At 47.8% G+C, this 23,805-nt stretch overlaps 1 protein-coding gene across 1 annotated transcript in view; it reads right to left on the bottom strand.

The window, feature by feature from the left end:
• The window catches only part of Wdfy4 (WDFY family member 4), a 238,370-nt gene that overhangs the window by 141,132 nt on the left and 73,433 nt on the right, over positions 1–23,805 (bottom strand). The window contains exons 14-28 of the mRNA XM_051141818.1: positions 19,366–19,580; positions 17,400–17,576; positions 16,920–16,996; positions 15,632–15,853; positions 14,463–14,641; positions 13,819–14,050; positions 12,223–12,368; positions 10,917–11,028; positions 10,313–10,503; positions 8,631–8,783; positions 7,510–7,583; positions 5,692–5,853; positions 5,037–5,128; positions 2,966–3,065; positions 385–590 (exon numbers count right to left, since the gene is read on the bottom strand). Coding sequence (XP_050997775.1) covers positions 385–590; positions 2,966–3,065; positions 5,037–5,128; positions 5,692–5,853; positions 7,510–7,583; positions 8,631–8,783; positions 10,313–10,503; positions 10,917–11,028; positions 12,223–12,368; positions 13,819–14,050; positions 14,463–14,641; positions 15,632–15,853; positions 16,920–16,996; positions 17,400–17,576; positions 19,366–19,580 — 2,338 coding nt within the window. The remainder of the gene's footprint in view (positions 1–384; positions 591–2,965; positions 3,066–5,036; positions 5,129–5,691; positions 5,854–7,509; positions 7,584–8,630; positions 8,784–10,312; positions 10,504–10,916; positions 11,029–12,222; positions 12,369–13,818; positions 14,051–14,462; positions 14,642–15,631; positions 15,854–16,919; positions 16,997–17,399; positions 17,577–19,365; positions 19,581–23,805) is intronic.

Genomic DNA, 23,805 nt, shown 5'->3' on the forward strand with positions numbered 1-23,805 from the left:
CAGAAAGATGTTATCCAGTCACCTAATTCAGGTTGGCCCCTCCTGTCCTGAGGGAAGTGGCAGAGGGTTGGGACATGAAAGATGAGTCTACATCCACCGGAAGAGGCATCCAGGGAGAAGAGTCAATGTGGAAGGTGCCCAGTGTATAAAATAATAAGGAGACTTGAGGGGTGGAATGCAGCCCGCCCAAGGTAATGAACATGAGGCTTTGGCAGGATTCAGCCATGGGAATCGAAGCACGCAAAGGCTGATCTGGGAACAGGTCTTGGGGACAGAGCTACACAGGTTCCAAGTGGGCAGGGTGGGGGGTAGGGCCTGATCTCCCATCATACCCAGGACAAAATAGTGATGGTGTCCTGGAGACAGCCACACACACACACTCACCCATCACAATGTCCACACCCTCCATGCTGCTCTCTACCCAGCACCCAGCAGATAGGCCATCTCTAAATCGCCCACGGAGGGAAGGGTTTGACAGAAAGTACAGCAGCAGCTTCAATGCCAGCGTGGTGGTGCTGGGATGCAGGTGACCCTGTAGCAGCAGCAGGAACCAGTCGGGCCCCAGGCTCAGAAACACCTGTTCCTTTGACCTAGAGGGGCAATACATGCGAGCAGTCATATCTCATTCTGTGAGCAAAAGGCATGCCCAGAAAAAGGCAAGTGCAGATTCGTAAGTCACCCAGAAAGGGAAATGAGGTAGCGCTTGGCTATTGCAGATGAAATGTGGATTATATTTTGAAGGAATACAGTCATTGCACAATGGGTGGGTTTGTCCATTGATGGTGCTATGCACGCAGGTCAGAACTTTTGAGGGCAATTGGGAACTAAGTACAGGCATGAGAGTGTGTGTGCTCCTTGTAGCCCTGGTCATACTTGCCCATCTCATTTCATTTACCATCAGTAGAGTAATCTAAAGCCTATATTTATTTACCTCTGTCTTTAAAGTATCTAGTCAAAACTAATCTAGTTGAAAGTGTCCAATGGTTAGCTGTGGTGAACTGTCACTCTCAAACATGAACTTAAAGTGCTGAGTTTAGATTTGCTGGAGAGAACTGGAGGGCAGGGAGGGCAGAAGCCTGTCTAGAAAGGATGACTGACGGAGAGGGTAAGAGCCCCAGCCATTGGAGAGTCATAGAGAGAGCCGTCTGAGCAAGGCAGGTTCCCAGCAACAGCTGCCACACTAAGGCATGCTGAGGGGATGGCTGCTGGTGGCTGGAATGAGCTAACACCAGACTAGAAGTGAAGACACTGCCTCTCTTTTGGTGCTGTCTTTGGTGCTTATCAGCTGAATGGCTTTGACAGGATGCTTAATGTGCTCTGCCATTTCACTCAATGAAGATATGGATGATAGTGATGGAGGTGATGGTACTATAGGTGATGGTGGTGATGATGGAATGGTGGGAACTGTAACGATGACAACAATGACAGTCGTGATGGTGAAAGCAATGGTGATGGTGATGGAGATGGTGGTGGCAATAATAGTGATGAGAATTAGCCTATACAATTTTCATGCTATCCTAGTCTCCCTTCTCAAGAGTCATCTGTCAACTCATTTTATCTTCAACCCAGCCCTCCATGAAAACTACCATTTTCAGTCTCACACTGAGTACTAGAAAGATGTATATAAAACTTGTCGAACCTCCTTGGAGCCTTAGGTAGGGAGTTAAACTCCAGTCCTAGGTTGAGGTTTCAGAGTTCAGATGTGTGAGAACCACACTAGATCAAGTCTCTTCCAAAGAGATAGAAAGAGGAAGGGCTCGCTCACCTCTAAGGCGTCTTCCAGTTTGTTTTGATTCTAGGAATGTAAAGACTTATAGGCTGGTAGAGTGGGGTTTGTGTGTGTGTGTGTGTGTGTGTGTGTGTGTGTGTGTGTGTGTGTGTGTATGTGTTGTGAGAAAGAGAGAGAGAGAGAACATTGTATGTGTGTGTGGTGTATTTATATGTGTACACACATGTGTGCAAGTTAGATGTCAACACCAGGTGTCCTCCTCTGTCATTCGTCAGCTTATTTTTGGTAACAGGGTCTCTCACTGAACCTGAACCTGGAGTTCACAGTTCAGCTAGACTAACTGACCAGTGACCTCCTGAAATCTATCCGCTTCCACCACCCTCCCCAACACTGAAGTTACAGATAGACCCACACACCCAACTTTTACGTGAGTGCCGAAGATCCAAACTCAGGTCCCTATGCTCACAAAGCAAGTGCTTTACCCACCAAGTCACCTCTCCAGCCCCAGTTGGGGAGTCGTTAGCCACTAACTGCAGTCTCTTCACTGTGGTTACCTCTCTACCACATCACCAAACACACCTACATCCTGTCTCATAAACTCAAGGAGAGAGCAAAGCCGTGGGATTCCTGGCTCAGGGCTTCATCTTGTAAGCCAGGAACAGGGTAGACAGTCAGTGCTCAACAAGTAGTTGTTACGTGAATAACTGCAGAGTCTCAGGCAGGCGACAGGAAAAGGAATGTAATTGCTTTGTGATTAAACATTTCTCTGAAAGTTAATTGAAGGCAGATAGTTCTTTTTATCTAAGTTGGAAGAACTAGCTAGAGTGCAAAATGAGCAGCAGCAGAATTTGGCAAGCCTTCTCCATGATAGATGTTGTTTAGGCTAGCCATTGCTCCGTTCTGCTTTCTGCCAAGCACAAGACATCAAAGGCAGCAGTTGTCACAACTGCCAAAACAATAGCCATTACAGGATTCGGTGGTGACAAAAGGAATCTACTGAAATGATCCCAAATCTGTTTCTCGTTCTCCGTGCCCATTAAACATCTGCATCAGGACATATCTCAGGGCAAGGTCTGGTTTATTGGGTGGAGAGAATCTTGCACTCACTCTGACTAGTGCAGGGCACACTGCAGCCAGCAGACTTGGGGATGCTAAGCTTTTCATTAAGAAAAGGTTTTAAAACCCCACCCTGTGTGAGGCATCCCCGAGCCAACTCACGCTTCCCGCTCTACTCACTCAGAGGACAGATGAAGTTGTGGGGAAGATATTACGCCCAAGAGCATCTCCAGCAACTGGTTTCGAAGCCAGATTGCCTTTCCAGATGTTTGGCTTCCAGCTACAGAAAAGGGAAAAAAAAAAAAAAAAAAAAAAAAAAAAGAAAGAAAGAAATTCATATTTGAGAGAAAACGGATGTAAAGAGTCATAATGTTTGCTACAGCAAGCAACTGTATACATCAAATACGTAGTTTACTCAGGAATTGGCCACACATAGGGCTCAAAATCTTGGCATTGAATTCTAGACTTCTGTGCAACACTTAAAAAGAGCTTCAGAACATGTTGCTATGTTTCTCTATACTCAGGGATAACTTTAGTGTTTACTTTTGGGGGAAATCTTTAAAATGATAAGGTCAAAATATCTTTTGATGAGAAGCAGTCTGACTTTTCATGCATCAGAGAAACTCTAAAGAAAACACTACCAATGTTTAACAGAGATTTACACTGGAAACTGACAGCAGGCACGGCGAGGCCCATCTTTAGTGCCAGCACTCAGAAAGCAGAGGCAAGCAATCTCTGTGAGTTCATGGCCAGCCTGGTCTACACAGGGAGTTCCAGACCAATCAGAGCTACATAGAAAGACCCTGTCTCAGAAAAAATAAGGCAGCAGGGGTAAAAGTTCCAGTATGAAGTGCATGTGAGAAGAAAGCCTGAGCAACTATATCCATCATGACCCATTGTCCATCCACGTCTCTGGCTGCTGTTTTGTGGCCAACTCATGGACCACACACCCCATAGCAGAAGGTTGGTGAAGACAGGTCACATTCCTCTCTATTTGATTCTGGCTCCATCTCTCATCAAGGTCCTAATCTAATTGGCCTTTTTAGTTCTGTCATCTGAGAGGCAGGAATAGTGATTTTTCCATTTTGGGGGTGTGGCCGAAGAAGAGGTAAATCAAAGCATCCTGCTCCAGAGAGCATTCTGTGACGGCGAGACTGTTTTAGTTCCACCCTGCCCCATGCAGTGACCACTAGCTTCATGTGGTGACCAACCACTTAGAATGTGGCCAATGTGAAGATCCAAAATTATAACATGAACTATTTAAAATTTGTTGTACTGTTATGTGTAACATGTAGGTGAAGGAGCATGGTTGTGTGTATGTGTGCACATGTGTGTAGGGGATAGAGGTCAGCATCATAATGGCTATTGCTCTCCACATTATTCTTTCACTAAATTCAGATCCCAGTGATTCTGCTAGAGCAGTTGATCAGGTAACCTACAGACTAACTGCTTCTGCCTCCCCCACACTAGGGTTATAGACACAGGCTGATGTGCCTGGCTTCTCATATAGATGTTGGAGACTCAAGCTCAGTCCTGTGCTTGGGTGACAAGTACTTTATCAACTGAGCCATCCCTCCAGCTTCCAATTCATTAAATTTTACATTTAAATGGTCCCATCTTGGGCAGCACAGATCCAAAAGGCCCAGGACAACGTGGTTATAGTTGTTGCCCTTTGCCCTCTGAGCAAAGGGAGGCTGAGCAAGACAGGGCAGCTGCTATGCATGGGTAAGAGAGTGGCTCAAAAGCACACTGCAAACTGTACATTATGAAAAGAAATAAAGCCTAGTGGGGTTGGAAATATTACTCTATCAGAGAAGGTGGGGGGTGGGGTAGGCAGGTTGGCATTCCTGGAGAGACAAACAGGTCCATAGCATCAGCGGAAGCTATGCAAATCTGTTACTTCAGTTGAGGTTCACTGGGACACTGAGGCGGGGGGGGGGGGGGCTGTAGTGAGGATTCAACCAGGAATGGGGGTGGGGGCTAGCAATATAAAGGGTGCCTATCCTGTGCGCCTTGGAAACCACTGCAGGCTGTGAAGCAGGAATATACAGTTTGATGTACCATGTAACCTGAATTGTTAAATGTTGATTCCTCAGCCACCATTTGGCTATCATAGCTGTGGGTGTCTCCCTTCACCTTCCCCCCACCACTGACAGCTCCTTTCCAGACAAAGTGGTTCCCAATATGTGCTTTGGGTGCCTTGAGGGCCATCTTGATTCTCTGATCTGACGTCTGAAGAGGCAGCTCTCACCAGGTATGGAGGGGTCCTGGGTTCTGTCCAGGCAGATCTCTCTCTCGTTCACTGATGAAGGCTTGAGGGTATATATGACAAACAGCGCGACCCTGTGTGTAGCAGGATGAGAAGGGCACGCTTAGGCAGTGGTTGTAGTTGTACCCTTTGGGTTTGTGTTAAGTGTTTTCTACATGATCCACTCAAGTGGGGCTTCTAGTGAAAGCCTGAGGGAAAATGGGATTTTTGCCGTGATCAGCACGGTGTTTCTAGAGACTTCTAAGTCTATCAAAATTGATCAAGAACATTAACTCTGGTTCTTCCAGGTCAATTTTGCAGATAGGAATAAAGAAGAAAGGGTGGGATGTGGAACTGGCTGACCACCTGAGGGAAATTGGCAGGAGGTACAGAAGGGGCTACTGCTGCTACGGGTGGCTGGGAGAGTGGATGCTCTTGAGTTCTTAGCCATGGGTCAGGTGTCCAAGTACTAAAGGCTGGGAATTTTGCCATCTTCTACCCCGAATCAAGCAAATCCTCTCTTGTCCTAATGCTCAGCCCTGCTCATACATTTCACCAAAGCATGGGGTTGGGGGCAGGGAGAGTAGGCATATTCCCTTGTAAATTAGTTCTGGGATCTTCTGACCACCCCACCCGCCTGGGGAGCTTGTTGAAGTACCTGAGTAAATCCTGGATGTTAAAGTGGCCCTTCAGCTGACAGCCCAGGATGGCAATGATGGTGGAGACCTTGGGCAAGGCCAGGCTTGGCTCATTGAAGAGGAATATGAGCTTGGGTACCAGCTGTGCCTGGTGGGCTATTTCAGCATTTCTGGGTCCTTCCCTGATGAGCCCAGGAGAGAGGCAGTAAAAGCTTTTACTGGAATGAACTAAATTCATTGTGTTTCTGCTAAAAAGGTTTTCCAAGCTAGGCTTGTTCCATGGCTCTCTGACACCAATGTTCTCTTGGCAACTTGTCAAGATGCCATCAGACACCCATCAGGTACATGTCTGCCAAGTGTCAGAGCTATTGGAGCATGCGCTGCTTGTCCCATCCAATCCCCGGAAACCGCCTTTAACGACAAACCCAATTATTGACTTGAATTCTGAGCCTCAGGGAGAACTAATGCTGGCCTCAGAAAACCCAGAATAAAGACAGCAGACACGCGTGTGACCCAAGAGCACTTCCCAACAAACGGCAAAAGCAGCAGGAGGCTGCAGAGCCCGTCTGCTGGTGTGATCTTCCTGCCCACCCCAAACCACAAAGTGGATGAGCATTCGGTGGAGAGGCAGAGGAGAGAGATGGAATGCAAGTACCCACACCCCTCCTCAGGATAATCACAATGTCATTTCCAGTAAGTTCTACTCCTCCAAAGACAAGAGCCACAAGGGTAATGTCTGTTGCTTAGACAACAGGCACAGAAAGTAGAGACTGGCAGAGGAAGGGTAGGTGGATATTGGTGGGGTTGTTTCTTTGAAACTTTCTTGTTGGCATTAGCATGTTCAGTACTGCAAAGCTCTACACCCCGTACACTAATGGGACAGACACAAGGTGGTCGCAGAGCACAGAACTATGTGACAAGAAAGACCCAAGATCTTCCATCCAAAGCCGGGTCACCTAGGCGGGTAGTCAATAAGAGCCTGAATGAAAACCTAGCTACAAACACATTTAAAACAAGGAAGGCATTACCTATGACTAGGATAGCAGGCAAGAGGGTGGCCATACCTTTGCTGCCTCCTTTCACAGCCCTTATGTATTTGGAATAAGTCCTTACTAAAAGTTCCCACCTCTGGAGAGGCAAAGCTGTCCTCTTGGCCTGGCCATGGGACCACAGTGGCCCAGTAAGGCCTATCCTAGGTCTATGGAGTAAAGCCCATGGAAGGTACCCAGCTGAGACAAAGATCCAAAGAGGTGTCCCAAAGCCACCTGGCTGTCACATAAGAATGCCTGTCCAAGCACAGCAAGGCAGAGTGAGGTACTCATGTGGTACCCCAGCATCCTTGAGGATCTATGCCCTTCACTTACACACACTAATGAACTCCTTGGCAACATTCCTACAGCCCCTCTTCTTGCATCCCTCCCCCTCCCTACATTCCTCCTTCCTTAAAATTTGGGTGATTTATTTATGCCATTGGCAACTCCAAGCGACCTGATCAAAGTCACTCAGAGAGGTCAATTAGAGAAACAATGAACAGAAAGCAACTTAGGGGTCTAGAGAATCTATTTCTTATGTAGGCTATTCTCAACACTTGCTGAGCCCAAATTCACCTAATCTGGGGCTAGGCCTTGAAGCTAAAGACCTCTGCTTCCCTAACACCAATCCCCAAAGTCCAGGTCTGTCAGAGGAGAAAAAGCTGTCCTGTTGTCCCTCCGAGGTAAGTGAGGAGCGAGCACTCTAGGAAGCAGCAGATGATACCACTGGTTGTCCCGTCCCTTTAGCCCTTGTTTTTTGTTTGAAGACATTAGTTCGAACCCCAGGGCTACTGAAATCTAGCCAACCTTGGTGACTGAAGGATCTCCAGGAGATGGGAAAAGAGAGCAAGCTCCAGGTTGTCTGCAGTGTTCGTCCAGAGCTGGAAGACAGAACAGATGTGGGTTAAGACCAATGCGTGGGTGTACTAGGGTCTGTGGAGTCTGAGATGAGTACCCTGGTACTTATCGAGCATAAAGCACATCTCTAAAGGGATTCTCAAACATCCTGCCCACCTAGTGCCTCACTGTGAGTCTGAATTCCAATCAAGAGCACCTTCACCCTCCATCTCTCCCAGCGATGCTCACATGCTGGAGCGTTGGACAAGGCCCTTTCCTGCTGAACTCTGAAAACAGACTTCTAGTCCCTAAGTATAACTGGCCTCCACTCCTCAGAACACCTATATCTGCCTCTCTGTGGCACTGGAGGGGGCATAGCAAAGTGTCCTCTTGGTCCTTGTGGCAGTGAAGGGGGCCTGGGTCTTGGACATCATGGCATCTCCTGGATATGGTCAGAATCTGGGTGCTTTGGGCACTCAGTGAATGCTACTACATTTGGGATGAGCTGGTGCATCCAGAGATCTGTTGATCCTTCCATTTGTCCTCAGTGTCCCCATCTGCACCTCTTAAGTCATTCTTTAGAAGAACACTGGGAACAGCCAAGCGCCATCCAAAAGGATCGGAATATGATCTCGAATCCTTACTTATAACATAGACGGTGCTTCATCGCTTTAAACTCCTTTTCAAGACACTATCAGACTTAATCCCTCTGAGAGCTTTCAAAGAAGAAATGGTCTCAGGTTCACAAATACACATAATGGATCTGGATATAGTGACCTGTGCTTGGAATCCCAGCACTGGATGGCCTGAGGCAGGAAGATCATGGATTCAAAGCCAGCCTGGGCTACATACCAAGACTCTGTCTCAGAAGAGTAAGGGGATCAGGGTGATAAAGATACATCTCAAGACCATACGTGTCAGAGACAGCAGTGGTAAACTGCAAACCCTGGCCTTGGAGCTCCAAAACTATTGCGATTTTTCCTACCTACTATCAATATGACTATGAAAGAAGGTAAAACCCCAAACATTTTTATTGTGTTTTACTCTCTCGTACATACTCCCGGAGGCCTAGGTGCCAGTCTCCAGTTTACCTCAAAATTGCAGAGCACATGCTGGAAGACACACGTGTTAGTGACAGCAGATGGTCTGAAACCCAGCTCCGCAGTGCCAGCCACCGAGAGGATCAACTGGAAAATGCGGTGGTTTAGGAAGGAAGTCTTCTTCCTCAGGAGAAAGGCTAAGATCTGGAAAGATGAGATGCACAGTGGAACTCATGGCTGTGTGCTCTCGGCCCAACACCCCTTGCTCTCCTGGAACTGTCGTCCTTCATTCTCCATCCTCACAAGACATACCCGCACCAATTTCTGTGGCACCTTCCCTTCCTGCTTCTGTCTTACTGAGCTTCTGAGGCGTGACCTCTCCTAGGAACCCCCTGGTTCTCACCCCGCATCTCTCCATGCCTTCCCTCATCTCTTACTGGAGCTATACATCCATCACCACGTCCTCTCCAGGGCAGCAGCAGTGTCAGGAAGCCACCACACACAGACAACGCAGCCTCTCCTCAGGCTGCAGCCCCGCTGCTGTGTCATTGTAACATGCCAAAAGGTAAAGCAGTGTGCAGCTTCTACTTCAGTATGGAGACATTGGCACCCGGACAGGACACTTGTTTCTGTACATGCATCTCAGAGCTGAGACGGTGCTTCCCAGAAAGCTTTGGGTCCTCATGGTCTTGGTGACATAAGACCAAGGCTACCTGGCCACCTGCTGGCATCTGAGCCATCACCCATCCCTTCAGGACTCAGACGACAGTGTAGACAATACAGGGTCCTACTCCTGGTTATGACAAAGTCCATTCTTTCTGTCCCAGTTTCCCTGAGACACTCCTCTTGCTCTTCCAACATGCCCTCTAAAAGCTTTGCGAATAATCAGCAAATGTGTACCATCTTCTCACCCTGCTCTGGTCTTTTTTTTTTCAACACATACCATTTGATTCTTTCCCCAAATAAAACCTAAACCCCACTCCTCTCTCCGTGGTTCCTCTCAAAGACACCACCCATCCAGGCAGGAAGTTGCTGGATGACAAGATCTGGTGTCATTTTTATCAGTTGCAGACAGACGTGACCTTGTCTGCAGCAACTTTTGCAAGTGGGCGCCCTTCTAAGTTCTCCTCATATCTCAATACACACAACCGTCCCTATCTACACATCTGCTTGCAGTCCTGTGTTACACAGGAGAGCTGAGCTCTGATTCCTGGTCAGGCTTAATCTGAGCCCTTCACTTTGTATGGAATCATTTAATCCTCACTGCAAGGCAAGAGATGGGAGGGGTGAAAACCCAGATCTTATGGATGGGGAAACTGGGGCAGATGTAAACAATTCCTTTAAAGGTTAAAGGAGAAGAGGCAGGATTTCAAAGCAGTCTGGGTCTATAAGCTGAACTCTCAGCCCCTGTGAGGGAGGCAGAGTGAGGCAATCCTAAATGATTCTAGAGTCATGGAGAATGTTTCAGTAGCAGACAGGTGAGCAAGCTGGCCCAGACAGAGCTGCTTGAAGCTGGCTGTCACCAGACTCTACTCTGCTATGGTCTTGTAATCGGCAGCACTTCTGTCAGTAGATCACTGAGCAGCCTCCATGAGGGACGCAAGGCTTGCTGGAATACTCTTTTCCAGAAGTCACTCCTGACCTGAAGCAATGCTACCTGGGCAAGAAAAGCTCCTCCTAGGGGGTGACACCTCTTTAGGAAGCTGCAGGGTCAGCCCAGAGGATGCGATTACCTGGTACCCGCTGATGTGCCGCATCAGGTAGTCACACATAGCATTGCTAGTCAGAACAGAGTGCAGAACTTTCATAGCCGCGTACATAGTGTGGTCATCTGTTGCCAGGGAGATGAGGCCCAGGAGGATGGCAGGCCCTCCAATGTAGTCCAGGCTGCTAGCTGCTGGGCTGGAATGGAACACCCTCACCCCTAATGGAGCCAAAGAGGACATGTCATCAGTATGTCACAGCAATACTGCAATGCAGCAACCTCTGGCAGCTGCCTGTGTCTCTGTCCATGCATGGCCAGAGGGGGCCCATACACTGAGATAGGCTGGGAAGAAAAGCTGGAGCTGCAGACGTCCTGGCAGCCTGTCTGTTGTTTCACTGTGCTCCAGAGCTAAGCTGCTGTGGTTCCATGTGGTCAGCGACTGAGCTCATCAGGCAGAAGCAGCAAGCTGGCTGAGCTGTACCCTTTGGCCACTCTCTAGCTGGGCTTGGTCTCAACTCTGGTCCTTCTCACAAGACCCCCCAGTACAATCCATCTTTTCTCTCACCCTCAGAGGTCTAAGGACACAGAAGCCCTCTTCCCCAAAGCAAAATCCAGTCTGGTGCTTGACCTACCTAGCTGGCCCACCGCAACAGCACCCAGAGTTCGAAGTGACCCTGAGAGGTGTCCAGCACAGTTTCTCAGCAAGAACACAGGTGTGGCATTGTCACGGGAAGAAACATTCATCTAGAGGAAATGACGACAATCAGTGCAACAAAAACCCTGGGAATGCTGCTCAGGAGCCCCTAGAAGACAGACACCCCGAGGCCTAAGGCTGGCGTTCTACATGTGTCAATTACTGGATGAGGCAATGTTAGGAGCTGAAGCTAAAAATATGGGATCCCCACCCCACTCCCCAACTGTGGTACAGCTGCAAAGGAGTCAGCCAAGCCAGCTGTAAACACATATTCTGCATACCCTACCTGCTCACAAAGAGGAGGTCATGGGGCAGGAAAAACCCAATTACATCAACTATGAACCACTACCACTGAGACCTTCTCGGTCCAGGCTCTCCGAGGCCCAGCTTCTACTACTTATTCCAGATGCCCAGGAGGAGAGGGATTCCGTCTTCCTCATCAGGACATGCAGGACCACATACAGACCATTTGGCTGTATGCCAGGCCTCAGTTCTGATCCCTGGGGCCCTCTGTCCGTGAGAGTGAAGAGAACACTAACAAACCAGGCAACATCTGTCAGCACTGAACTCAAAAGAGACTATATATGCTTGAAGTAGGAAATGGTGAGCTGCCTAGCATCTTTCTTTGCACATTCATTTGCGCGTTGTTCTGTGGGCTCACTTTAAAAGCAAAGCTACAGCCACCCAGCCACTCTTCAGAGTTCGCAGAGCAGTAGTGTCCAAAGCAGAGATCAGTCCTCAAGTTTCCAAAATCAAGATATTGAAAGTATTCCAAGTTCTTCACCCGGAAGAGCATACATATTCCTCTCTATGCAATTTTTTTTTCCTTTTCTTTTTACTTTGGGTGCATGTGTGTTTTGCCTACATGTATGTATGTGCACGATATGTGTGCCTAGTGCCTGTGGAGGGCAGAAGAGGGCGCCATATCCCCTGGAACTGGGGATAAAGGCAGTTGTGAGCCACCATATGGATGCTGGGAACTGAACCTTGGTCCTTTGGAAGAGCAGCCAGTGCTTTTAACCACTGAGCCATCTCTCCAGTCCTCTCTATGCAGCTCTACAGAAAAGGGTTAGTCCTGGTGGGGAAGCAATCTGTGTCTGGGCAAATGAAGGGAGAAGTGTGGCTTGCATGTATCTATCCATCCACAAATAAGCAAGCACCGGTGAGCTGACACCCTAGAAGTTGAAGAAAGCCATGCAGTGGCATTGGCCCTGGGGAAGAATGAGGGGTGTAAGAAGCTGTACCTCCTTGGCGATCAGACGGCTGTCCACATCATTGTAGGTGTTTCTGATGTTCAGTATGCTGGTGGTAGAAGAACTCGAGACATGAAGACTGAAGGAAATCCTTTCCTCTGAGATGAGGGCCGTGGCTTCACTCTCTGGGACTTCTCCTACAAAGGCATAGTTTTAATCAGTTCTAGCCTCCCTTTACAGAGAAAGAAATTGACGCTCTGACGGTCAAATACCCACTGCCACACAGCAACAGGATCACTGGGAAAATGTCTGCAGGTGGCTACATTTTGCATATTTGTGCATAAGTTTTACCCTACCTGTGCTTCTCTGGTACTTAATATAAATATGAGGGCAGGACAAAGTCTGGAGGAACACACCTTTAATTCCAGTAGTTGGGGGCAGGGGCTGGCCAGAGGCAAATGGATCTCTGTGAGTTTGAGGACAGCCTGGTCTATATAGTGAGACCCTATAAAGACAAAAACAACCCAAAACAATGACAACAATAAACTTAATGCAATCTCTCAAGATTGACTCTTGAGTGTCAATAAATAAAAGTGTATCAGGTGTAAAACTGCTGGAGTAGAAACATGTATCAAATCTCTTCACTTCCAAGCTGCTTGTTTGTTTGTTTGTTTGTTTGTTTGTTTTGAGACAGGGTCTCTCTGTGTAACCTTGGCTGTCCTAGACTCACTTTGTGACCTCGAACTCACAGCAATCTGCCTGCCTCTGCCTCCTGAATGCTGGGATTAAAGGCATGTGCTACCATGCCTGAATCTTTTTTATTTGTTTGTTTGTTTGTTTGTTTTTATTTTTTTTGCTGCAAAGTAACTTTTTTTCTGAAAGAGGAAGGGCGTGGGGCCGACAGACCTAAGAGCTGTGTAGCCACTGTGAGCAGTGGTAGCCACTGCGAAGTTCCCATTTAGTGTCCTAGCGCTCCGGCTCCCAGATGACTGACAGCAAATCCCTACTAAAGGAACACTGTTCAAATACAGAGTCGGTGAAACCTGGGCTCCAGACCTGACCTAGCTGCTCTGGCAAAGACTGTTTGCCACAGGAAATGAAATTCATGTAAGACCTGGTCCTGGAAACTGGAGCGCTCAGCAGCACTCGATCGCCCTTGGCTACACATAAGGCCTTCAAACACAGATGCATTTGTCTTTCTTTCCAGATGGGAACTGACCCCCCCGGACCTGGCAGAGCTCAGAGAGCAAGCTCCCTGCTTGAACAGCCAACAATCAATAAAGAAAATGGGGATGCTGTCTGCCTGTTTAATAATTGAAGACAGCAGTATACTTTAGTTAAAAAGCGTCTTCATTAAAAGGAATGCAACTTATTTATCTCAATCCCCTCCCTTTCTTTGCTGATGGTATTACTCACCTACCCTCCTCCTCCATTAGGTGCTGTGGAGTTGAAATCTAAAGGATATTGTCATTTCCTCTTCTGTGACAGTTTCTCTTGGATTGTAAATATATAATGATCCAATTACAATGGCCTTCCCTAATGATTGACCTGTGCTGAGTTTATTCTTTATAAATATGCTATAAATAACTGGGTGCCCACTTAAAAACTAATACCAGCAGAATCGTTACAAATCAGAACACTCCATACCTTGGAGGTGCACCGCTTGGAAGTTACCACAGTACCTCGGGCCAAGTTTAATAATAAGTTCTAGTGTGTCCACTGATATGTCTTCTTCAAAGAGGTATGCAGGGCCAAGACGCCAGATTAATGATGACTTTTGTTTCCAAACTCTAGGGGTCCCAATATAGCCATAAACATCCACAAATGAAGATGGATCCATTGAAACAAAAGACCCTGGTAAGGCCTGAATGTACAGCATCTGTTAAAACAGGGTGGAAGAAGGGAGTGACGCTTTGGCCCAGAACTGATCAAAGCAGCGTATAGTGATACATCAAGAGCCACATTTATCACACCATAATAAACTGTATCTTATCTAAAAAGTCAGAAAGACACACTCACTCCTACACACATACATATACACCGACACATATACACATGCATATACCTATATATGTACTATATGCATACACACCTACACACACACACACACACACATATATATATACCTACACACAGAGACATCTACACACACACACACACACACACACACATATATATATACCTATGCATACACACATATATACCTATGCATACACACACACCCCAAGTAAAAAAAGGAAGTGAATAATTAGCAGATCATATCAAGGCAGCATCTTGGCTTTGACATTGACCTTGGCTGAACCAATGGCTTGTCCATCCAGATACGTGGTAACAGTGCAATGCCTTTTCATTTCTTTGCTGACCACCACAGCCAGGTGATACCATTGTCCACAAGCCAGCAGCTTGCTGCACCTGACCTGGAGCTGGCGGCCTGCAGAGGGCTCTGCCTCATCTTCAGGCTCCATGACATCTGTAAAAGAGAGCAAACACTGCACCTCACACGAGGCATCATGCTACAGAGATCCTAGAGCACTGAGCAGGATGATATCCCTAGTCAGTCCACGTGGACCTTACATCTGTATAGACATAGACCAGAAGAAAAGCCTACAGCGTTAGCTTCTTCCATCACTGCCTGAGCTCAGACTCCATACCAGACATGAGTTAAGCATGGCTACAATCATTACCTCATTTAACAAGCCCACAACCCTGTGAAGTATGGTATTGCCATTGCTTCCACTTACTACCCTGAGGCAGAGAGCTTAGGCCAGTCACCCAAGGTCAGCTGCAGCAGGCTTCAGCCAGGCACTAACCACTGAGCCAGGGTGATGGTGTGTATCAGGTGACCTGAGAGAGAGGAGTCAAGCAGTCTGCCTGTGTGCCAAGAATGTAGCCATTCTTGAGACCTTCTGTACACTTGGCTGTGAACCAGTGATATTTAGCCATACACAGGAATGATGCTTGAGGTAGCTGGGCTCCGCCATAAGGCAGGTGAGCTTGGGAATATGTACAAGTCAGGAGGGAAGAGCCAGGTTCAGGCTCCTGGGCACCCAGAGGTATCAAGCTGCCACACAGACTATGTCAGCCCTCTGAATGTGGGTTATTTGTAGATAGGTCTAGGGCCACCACAGCTTTAACTAAGTTGAGTATATTCTTCATAAACCTTGCTCTAATGATTTAGTCTGTGGTTCCATGAGGCAAACCCTAAGGCCCACCAGTGTTCCTCCTGTCATGGCAGAAGTAGCATTCTACAAAGCCAATGAGCATGAGTTTTAGAGCCACGCAGGGCCCAGACCACAGTGGCACACTGCAAACATCTCTTAGACCTTTCACCAGAGGCAACTTCAAAAGATAAAGATACAGGAGGTCGCTGGGCTTCTCAGGTGCATCCATATCAAAAGCATCTTGGCTCAGCCTCATCCCCAGATGAGTTCCACACAAGCTTTGGATCCCAAGGCCTTACCCAGAGGCTGGAACTCTTTCTCTTCTGTGGACACAACCAAGGACAGGTCTTCCATGCAGAGGCTGACGGAGAAGCAGACAAAGGGCTGCTCGGTCCTGGCCAGGTGGCGCACCAGGGTTAGAAAGCGCAGAGGGTGGCCTTCCATGACAGTGGCCTGCCGGCTGATCAGAAACCAACAGGAGAAGGTGAGGCCTCCAGGTGGAGGGAATGGCCGGGGAGCACCTGTGGGTAGAACACAAGGCACGGCTTTGCACTTTGTCTTGCCCAGGAAGTGAGTTGAGACCCCAGGTAGCTCTGACTCCACATTGCTAGATAGGCACACATTACGCATACCAGATACTGGTGGTGCATGGGCCTACTCCACACTCACTCCAAGTCCGCCAAGCATGGAATACGTCTCAGTATTCATACAAAGATAAGGGGGCTCATGGGAGTCTTTGGTATTCCTGCAGACCTTGAGCCCTGCTGCTCTGAGCCTCTCCAGTCCATGCAGCCTTGCCAAGGGAACAGAGAAGTCACTGTCCCTGAGGCTATCAATCACTATCTGAGCCTGTGCAACTACAATCAATCAAAAGTCAGGCTTTCAGCTCCGTGGAGGTGAGGACACTGGCTCAGCAGAACCTAAGGTGGAGAAATGGCCCTAGACAAGGAAACCCCATCTCCTCTCATGCCGTAGTAGAGTTGGCAGTACTGATGGGGCCACGGTTCCCACTATCCCAGCATCTGCAGCCATGTCAGCATGCTTGATACCACCCACAGAAAGGAAGTTCATCCTGAACCTATAGAAGACCAACCATGTCCTCACTGAAACCTGGGACCTGGCTTTGATAATAGAGACTGCTGAGCTCAGGCACCTCTGGGCATGTGCATTGCCCTGCCCAATGTGTTGTTAACTTAATGCAATGCTTTGAAAATCCTATCCGGGCTCCAAGCTGATGTCCAGAAACCATCTGCCATGGATTTATCTCCTCCTGTTGGAGGTTCTTACATTTTAGAGGAAGCTGACAGCATCTGATGCTCCATTTTGCCGATCCCTGCCTCCCGTACAATGGCTCAGACTCAGCTGCACCATCTACACAGCTGTCAATGCTACCTGAGGCCCCCTGGCTGTGGAGTAAGCCCCTGCAATGACGAGTAGGAGATCCATTCTAAGAGAGTGTGGGCAGATGTAGTAGGTTGAAGGATACTCTTCTGCAAAAACTTGGGACTAAAGGAAGGTTCACGCTTCCTGGAGATACAAGATAGAAATCTGTAACCAGAGCCACCCAAGGACTTGGAAGATGCTTACCTGATCCAGTCCCTCCAGAGATGGAATGCTCTGTGCTGGTCCCCATGACCGTAGACAAGGTTGGAGTAAACAGACAGCTGGAAATAGGCAAGTATTACAGGTCATTGGACTGCCTGGCAATCCCTTGCATCAACTGTATGTGCTGTAACACCTCCCTGCTCCATCCTACTGCAGAAGCAATATGCCCTCTTAGTCCACAGGGTTCCAAGAATACCCAGAAAAGACAAATCCTCCCTGGAGACCAGACAAGATGGAGAACATTCTAAAACCAGATGCAGAAGGGAAGAGGACGAGTCTGGTCCTCCAAGGCTAAACACTCTGCCCTTCTCCTCTGGATAGAGGGCTATCTACTACTGAAACACATCTCTTCTTGAGCAACGGGAACCAGGAAGGCCACAATTGTGTAGCCAGTGTTATAGATCATCACAGGTACTGGGAAACTAATGAATCGTTTTCCAAATAAGTGAGACTTCTCCATACCCATAACCATCCACAGACATGTCAAATTCCACAAATGATGGTGTCAGGGCTGCTCTCTGAGGCTGCAGATTGCGAGGGGAGGTCATGGAGATGAGGCCTAGGGTTGTCTGAAGGGCTGTGGCTGACTCTTGGGAGGTCCGTGAGGACCTGAGGTCCTGAGACCCTCCAAGGCATGGCCTCTCATTCGTAGGTTTCTCGGCTGTATCTGCACATGATCCTGAGTCAGAAAGCAAGAATAAGATGTGCCCTTGCCTGTTGCGGCTCACTCCTGTCCCGACAATATCTCAAATGTGCCTGCCACAACCTGACGGAGCACCCTCTAAAAGCCACCAGGCCCTTTCCAAAGACAAATGGACCCTCAATCTGGACTCTGCTGCTTTAGATTTCATGGAAGAGTGGCAACAATCAGCTCTAAGGACTTTTCCTGTTAATTCCAGCATGTTTTTCCTTCTGACATAGCATTCGCAGATGCTGTTGGGCTTGCTGACTACACAATGATTTGAGCAGCTCTGTCCTCCATATCTGCCTGCCACTGGCCTCCAGCTCCAAGCCTAATTCTTCACCCTTGCTTCTTAACTGCCCTTTGCTTGACTCAGTGCTCTGAGCAGTCTTGCATTCAAGGTGTCTACAACGTCCTTTTTCCTAAAGTGGTGCTCTGCTTTGGCATGGTTTCTGATAGCTGGCTTGAATCTGGACATCATCCAATGCTTTCTCTCTCAGCACCCTACTTCACCCCTAAGCTGTGAACTTTACGAAAAGCTTTGCTGTCCATCTCTGCTCAGGACGGCACCTGGCACCCCTGAAAAGGAAACCATACCATTGTTTTGTGATCTTGGGTATAAAAGGTCAGGCAGACGCCCACCTAGATCTGCCTTTCTCCAGGGACCTCCACCACTGAGTGTACTTCCTCTGCCCCACTGAACAACAGGGGAAAAACATCTTTTAAATCTGCCCACTTTTCCATCTTATGAACAATCACTCATCGGGAATAAAAATGCTAATTTTTCACACCCTCACCCTGTCCCGGTTCCTTCTCCTCACCTGAGGACCCAGGATCATCTTCATGCCCATGAGATGAATGGAGTCCTTTCCCAGCAGCTGACTGAGGTGGGCAAACTCCAAGGGTTAGGAACTGTCTGAACATCACAACGTTAAGAGAGGCCAGTAAAGACATGTTGCAGGCAAACTTTTCCAGACCACTTCCCTGGACACCCAGTATTCGTGGTCCCGCCCCTGAAATGAGGTTTCCAAAAGTCACTCAGAACCTGGGTGTCCCTGTCTTGTGATCCAGCTCAGAGTGGCTGAAGCTGGGACCTGTGAGCCAGGCTTGTCATGCTATGTAGCGTTGACATGTTTCTACAGTGATTTCCTGTGTTCAGAGCTTGGTGGCCTGGTCTTGCAGGGCTGAGAGTGACCAAGAGGGGACTGTTCCAGCCATTGGGTTCCAGACTTGCTAGCTGGAGGGGTTATCCTCTGTCTTCTCTGTTCCCTTGTAAATAGCATGAGAACCTGAGCCTTTCTCTTTGTCCTGCTCTCAAGGCAGTAAAGGTTTTAAGAGACTCGACTTCTCTTGCGTGTTGCATGTCCCTCCTCTGCCTTGTCCCTTTCCCTGAGTCCTTTCTATTTTTCCTGTGTTCAGGAAGACCTCTGCAGGATTCCATGGAGTCCTGCCTCTGGCCCTATGCACGTTTCCTTGGCCACTGCCCATGCAAGCCCAGCTCTTCGCAGTCCGGCCTGTGAACCCAGGCCAGACCTCATGGCTTAGTTCTAGCTTTATATACTTGATACCTCCATTTCCCAAAGCATCCCAGATGAGGCTATGTCTGGTCTATGTGCATAGACACCTGGTGCTGGAGTGGAGGCGAGGGTGGGTGGGGGTACCTGCCCCTGTAGATGTGGCTGTCCACCGTGTACCCATTATCCTGCCATGGGCTCTGTGGTGTTCAATACTTAGTGTATGCTGTACCTTAGCACATCTGGCTCGATGGCTTGGGAACCAAGTTTTTCGAAGATTCTGATGAGAAGCAAGTGCAGGACACTGTCACCCGTCCTGAAGGTCCTGTGGCAAAAGGTCATGAGTGTCCGGAGCATCCCTGCCTCACACATGACCTGGCGGTTCTTCTCCGATTTCACCAGGGACAAGAGATGACTGGCCATAGAGCACTGAATTTCCTCAGAAAGCTAGGAGGTGACCAAAGCAAGCTGTAAGTCTGGGAGAGCAGAATGCCCTCTGAGTGGCTTTGTTAGGCCACATGTGCTCTCCACAGCTACTTGTACCCCACTTGTCTCAGCTGTTCTTTTAAATGCTAGCCCTGCCTGCAATGTGAGATAAGCCAGGGAGAGCCAGCTACTGGAGTCAGCCACCAAACTCAGACTACAGGCTGCACAGAGGCAGGCGGGAGTCTAGGTCATCCTTGGAAATGTAGTGTTGGAATCATTTAACATTGGAAAACTTTCTGACTTGGCTGCTAACACTGAAAAATCTAAAGACTTGGTATCAGAATGATAACTTACAGCTTCTGTGAAAGGTGGGAAAGTCTGGTCCCAGATTTATGGCCTTCTAGCAGGAAGCTATTGGTCCTGGAGAGTGGTTATTTAAGTTGATCCACATACCCACTGAATGTCTACAATTTAGTTTGTGGCCCTGAGTATAAAAGGTGGATCCACACTAGTTGAATGAGCCAAAAAGAGTCAATACAAACATACAGAGAGAGAGAGAGAGAGAGAGAGAGAGAGAGAGAGAGAGAGAGAGAGAAAGAGAGACAGAGACACAGAAAGAGAGAGACAGAGACACATAGAGACAGAGACACAGAGACAGAGACACAGAGACACAGAAAGAGAGAGAGACAGAGACAGAAAGAGAAAGACAGAGACAGGGACAGAGAAACAGATGGAGAAACAGACAGACAGATGCAGAGACAGCAATAGGGACAACACTGCTGGCTCTGGCAGACACCATCTTCACTGCCCCTTTCAAGCCATACGGATGTTTAACAGGACAGCTAGTAATATGTCCCCACACACCATCTCCAACCCTGGCATCTTCTCTGACCCTCTCTTAGTCCTAAGTACACTGTTCTCCACAGACATGGTGCCCCATCTTACTCCTAAAACGGCTCAAGCTCTTTCACTTTCTTTGTATCCCTTAAAGCACAGAGAACAGGGAGTAGAAAGTGTGAAAAGTTGACATCTGAGTGAGTACCGTGTGTTCTTTTATCATCTCCTTCCTTTGTAGAAAGCTAAGGCCCCAGAGACACAGAACCGGGGCCAGGGGCTTGCATTTTCCTTAACAAAAAAGGACAGTCTCTATTCTGTGAAGCTAAAGTCTCAAGTAAAAAGAATACCAGTTAGACCTTGCTACAGGGGACTTCCTTCTCCCTGTGGGCAAGTACTGCTCTGGGTGGGTGTCCTCTGTAAGACAGTGACTGTCCAGGGACCACAGACTCCCTCATGCATATGTGCATAGGAGCACATATGTGCATATACCTACATATGTACATGTATATAGATATATGTATACAGGCATGTTTATATGTATACATACACATATCCATAACCATACACACACACCAGAATGTATGTGTTTCAGAGTGCTCTCCGCCTACCTCAAGCTGAAGGTAGATACCGGCAAGGATTCAGCCCCTCCCCCTGTGCCACTGTGATGCTTTATTCCCCTTCTCCTGAGTGCTCTGCTCACAATGGACCTGTTCTAACGCCAGACTCCATGTCCTGGTACAGTGATCTGAGGCACCATCATTCTTTTGGTATTTTAAGTCTTTGTTCTAGTTTGTGGTATCAGAAATCTAGGACAGTGTCAACGATGTTATGTTTCGGGTACCAGAGCAAAGCCAGAAGGAACCACAAAGGAACCACCTGAATACAGTCTCCCCACCCACCTCATGGCAGAAGTATTCCAGGACTCCCCTCCAGCACCAGACCCCACAGATGATCAGCCCTTTACATAAAATGCCATGGTATTTCCACTTCGCCAGTGAACAGCATGCTGCACCTTTCAAACCATCTTTAGATTACTTAGGATAGCTAATACAATGCAAATGCTGCACCATCTGTGTTATGCTCTATTGGGAATAATGACAAGAAGCAAAGTCTACAAGTTCAGTATGCACGCCACATTTTCTACTGTATCCAATCCATGGAATATGCAGACACGGAGGCTGGCTGTGACGTCTTTCTCCCAAGTACTGGCATTCAGTCTCACCAAGTCATGGACACTTGCTACTCCCATCCTCTATGGAGGTTTTCCAGGAGCCTCCCCACTCCTTTCTCACTCTTGTTCCCCACACAGGTACTAAGGGGCCCTACACTAGTAAGACAGACACTGACTGCTCTCAAGAGATTCCCGGACTAAAGGTGGCATGGATGAGAAGCCAGGAAGACCGTGGGTGCACAGTAAAGGACATACAATAACAAGATTCTGTGTCTGGGAGAGCAGATGTTTCCCATAGCCCTGAGCACACTTCATGGATTATTAAAAGTAGGAGGGAGGCAGAGACCTGGTGTTTACTTTAAGGGCCACATTTTAGCTGTGGCATCAGTAACTCCTGGGTATTTAGGGTGTGCTCTCAGCATTCCAACATGTATAGACTGTGTAACCATAATGCCATGGCCATCTCTACTTTCCACATGGGGAAACTGAGCTCAGAGAAGGTGAATTACTCAGAGCCACAGGGCAAGTGACTGATGATGGCCCTGGGCTTCATGCTTAGAATCACCTCATCTTCTTGCCAGGTGCACCCATTTGAGTAGCCTTGTGCCAAAAGACAGTCAAGCCTATCTTCTTGTTACTAAGAGACAAAAGTGACTGCGACTGGTCCTCCACTGGATTGCAATTTTACAGCCTGTGGGTTTCAACGAGGAAAGAAATATATGTATATTATTTGCCACTAGTTACTAGTAGATTAAAAAAAAAAGTAGTTCCTACAGCTAACCTTAAGGCTTACCTACCTAGCCTCTGTCTTAAACTTAGGACATTCAGTAATCTCCCTTTCTTTTCTCCTCCTCGTGTGTGTGTGTGTGTGTGTGTGTGTGTGTGTGTGTGTGTGTGTGTGTGTGTGTGTTTGTAATAGAGAGAGAGAGCACTCATGTGTGAATGAGCACATTGGTGTGCACATCACATATGTGGAGGTCAGAAGACAATTTCAGAATCAGTCATCACCTTCTATCTTAAGACAGGCTCTCTTTCCTGTTTTGTTTTGTTTTGTTTTTCACCATGCCTGGCACATGAGCTTCCAGGCGTTGTCCATTCTGCCTCCCATCTCCTGATAGGAGGAATGCTGGGATTACAGATGCTCATGTTTGGGGGAACTGGTGTAGCCAGCTCTTTTACCCTGAGGTTCCCTCCAGCCCTTTAATGTGCCATGTCTAAGATACCTTTAGTGAAACTGACTTACAAGCTGGGGCCATACAACTATGTCAGAATGATTTTAATGACTTCCTTGCTGAGCAGGATTTTGCCATTCAAAGAGTCACTGCTTTGTCAACACCACTGTTAGCTGATGCTTACGACGTATCATTACATCATTAGGTAGAGGAGATGGTTAGCCTGGTTTCCATTACTATATTGAGATGACTGGTACTGTAGATATTTAAAAGGTTTATTTAGCTTGTGAGGGTCAAGGGCATGATTTGTGCCGGGCTCCGGTTATGGCATACCTACTCAGCTGTGCCACATCCAGATTAGCACTCTGGCAAGGACAGAAGCAAGGGGGGAAGGTCACAAGGTGAGAGAGGAAGCCAGAGATGATTTTTTTTTTTTAAAAAGGACCAATTTTCTCTTTTAAGACAACCTGCTGGGGTCCTTTCAAAGGTAGTGTCCCCAATGGCCTCCCTCTAGGCGCTGCCTCTTAAAGGCTCCACCACTTCAACACCACCTCAGTGGGAATGGCGCTTCCATCACAGGAACCCTTGAGGGACATGCTCAAGCCACTTCTGAACTGCAGTAGGATTCCATTTAAGTGTGATCTCCTGTGGGCTGAGCTTGCCGAAACCCGTACTTAGCCCAACAGGAGCCAGACTCTAAAAGCAGTGATGCTGAAGATAACGTGCATCAAACAACTCCAGAGCCATTTCTGGTACTTCAAGGACCATTTTTGTGTGGAAATGCATCAGCTCCCCTGACTTGTCTCCTCCATCTTTCTTCCGATGCTCTGTCTCTCCCTGCATCCAAGTGAAACTCATCGTCTTCTCTCTGTGCTCCTCTCTGTGTCTTCCTACCTTGACCCTTCTCTCTACCAGAACTCGGGCTGTCATTTGGTAATGGCACTCTTTTAATTTGGGGTGAGAGTTGGGGAGACAGTCTGTATGAAGCAAGGCTCAAAAATAATATCAGAATGTATTATTAATAAGAATTAAAAAGAAATGTCTCCAATCTCCAATTTTTCATTAC

This window comes from Acomys russatus, chromosome 3 (genome assembly GCF_903995435.1).
Source record: "Acomys russatus chromosome 3, mAcoRus1.1, whole genome shotgun sequence".
Lineage (NCBI taxonomy): Eukaryota > Metazoa > Chordata > Mammalia > Rodentia > Muridae > Acomys > Acomys russatus.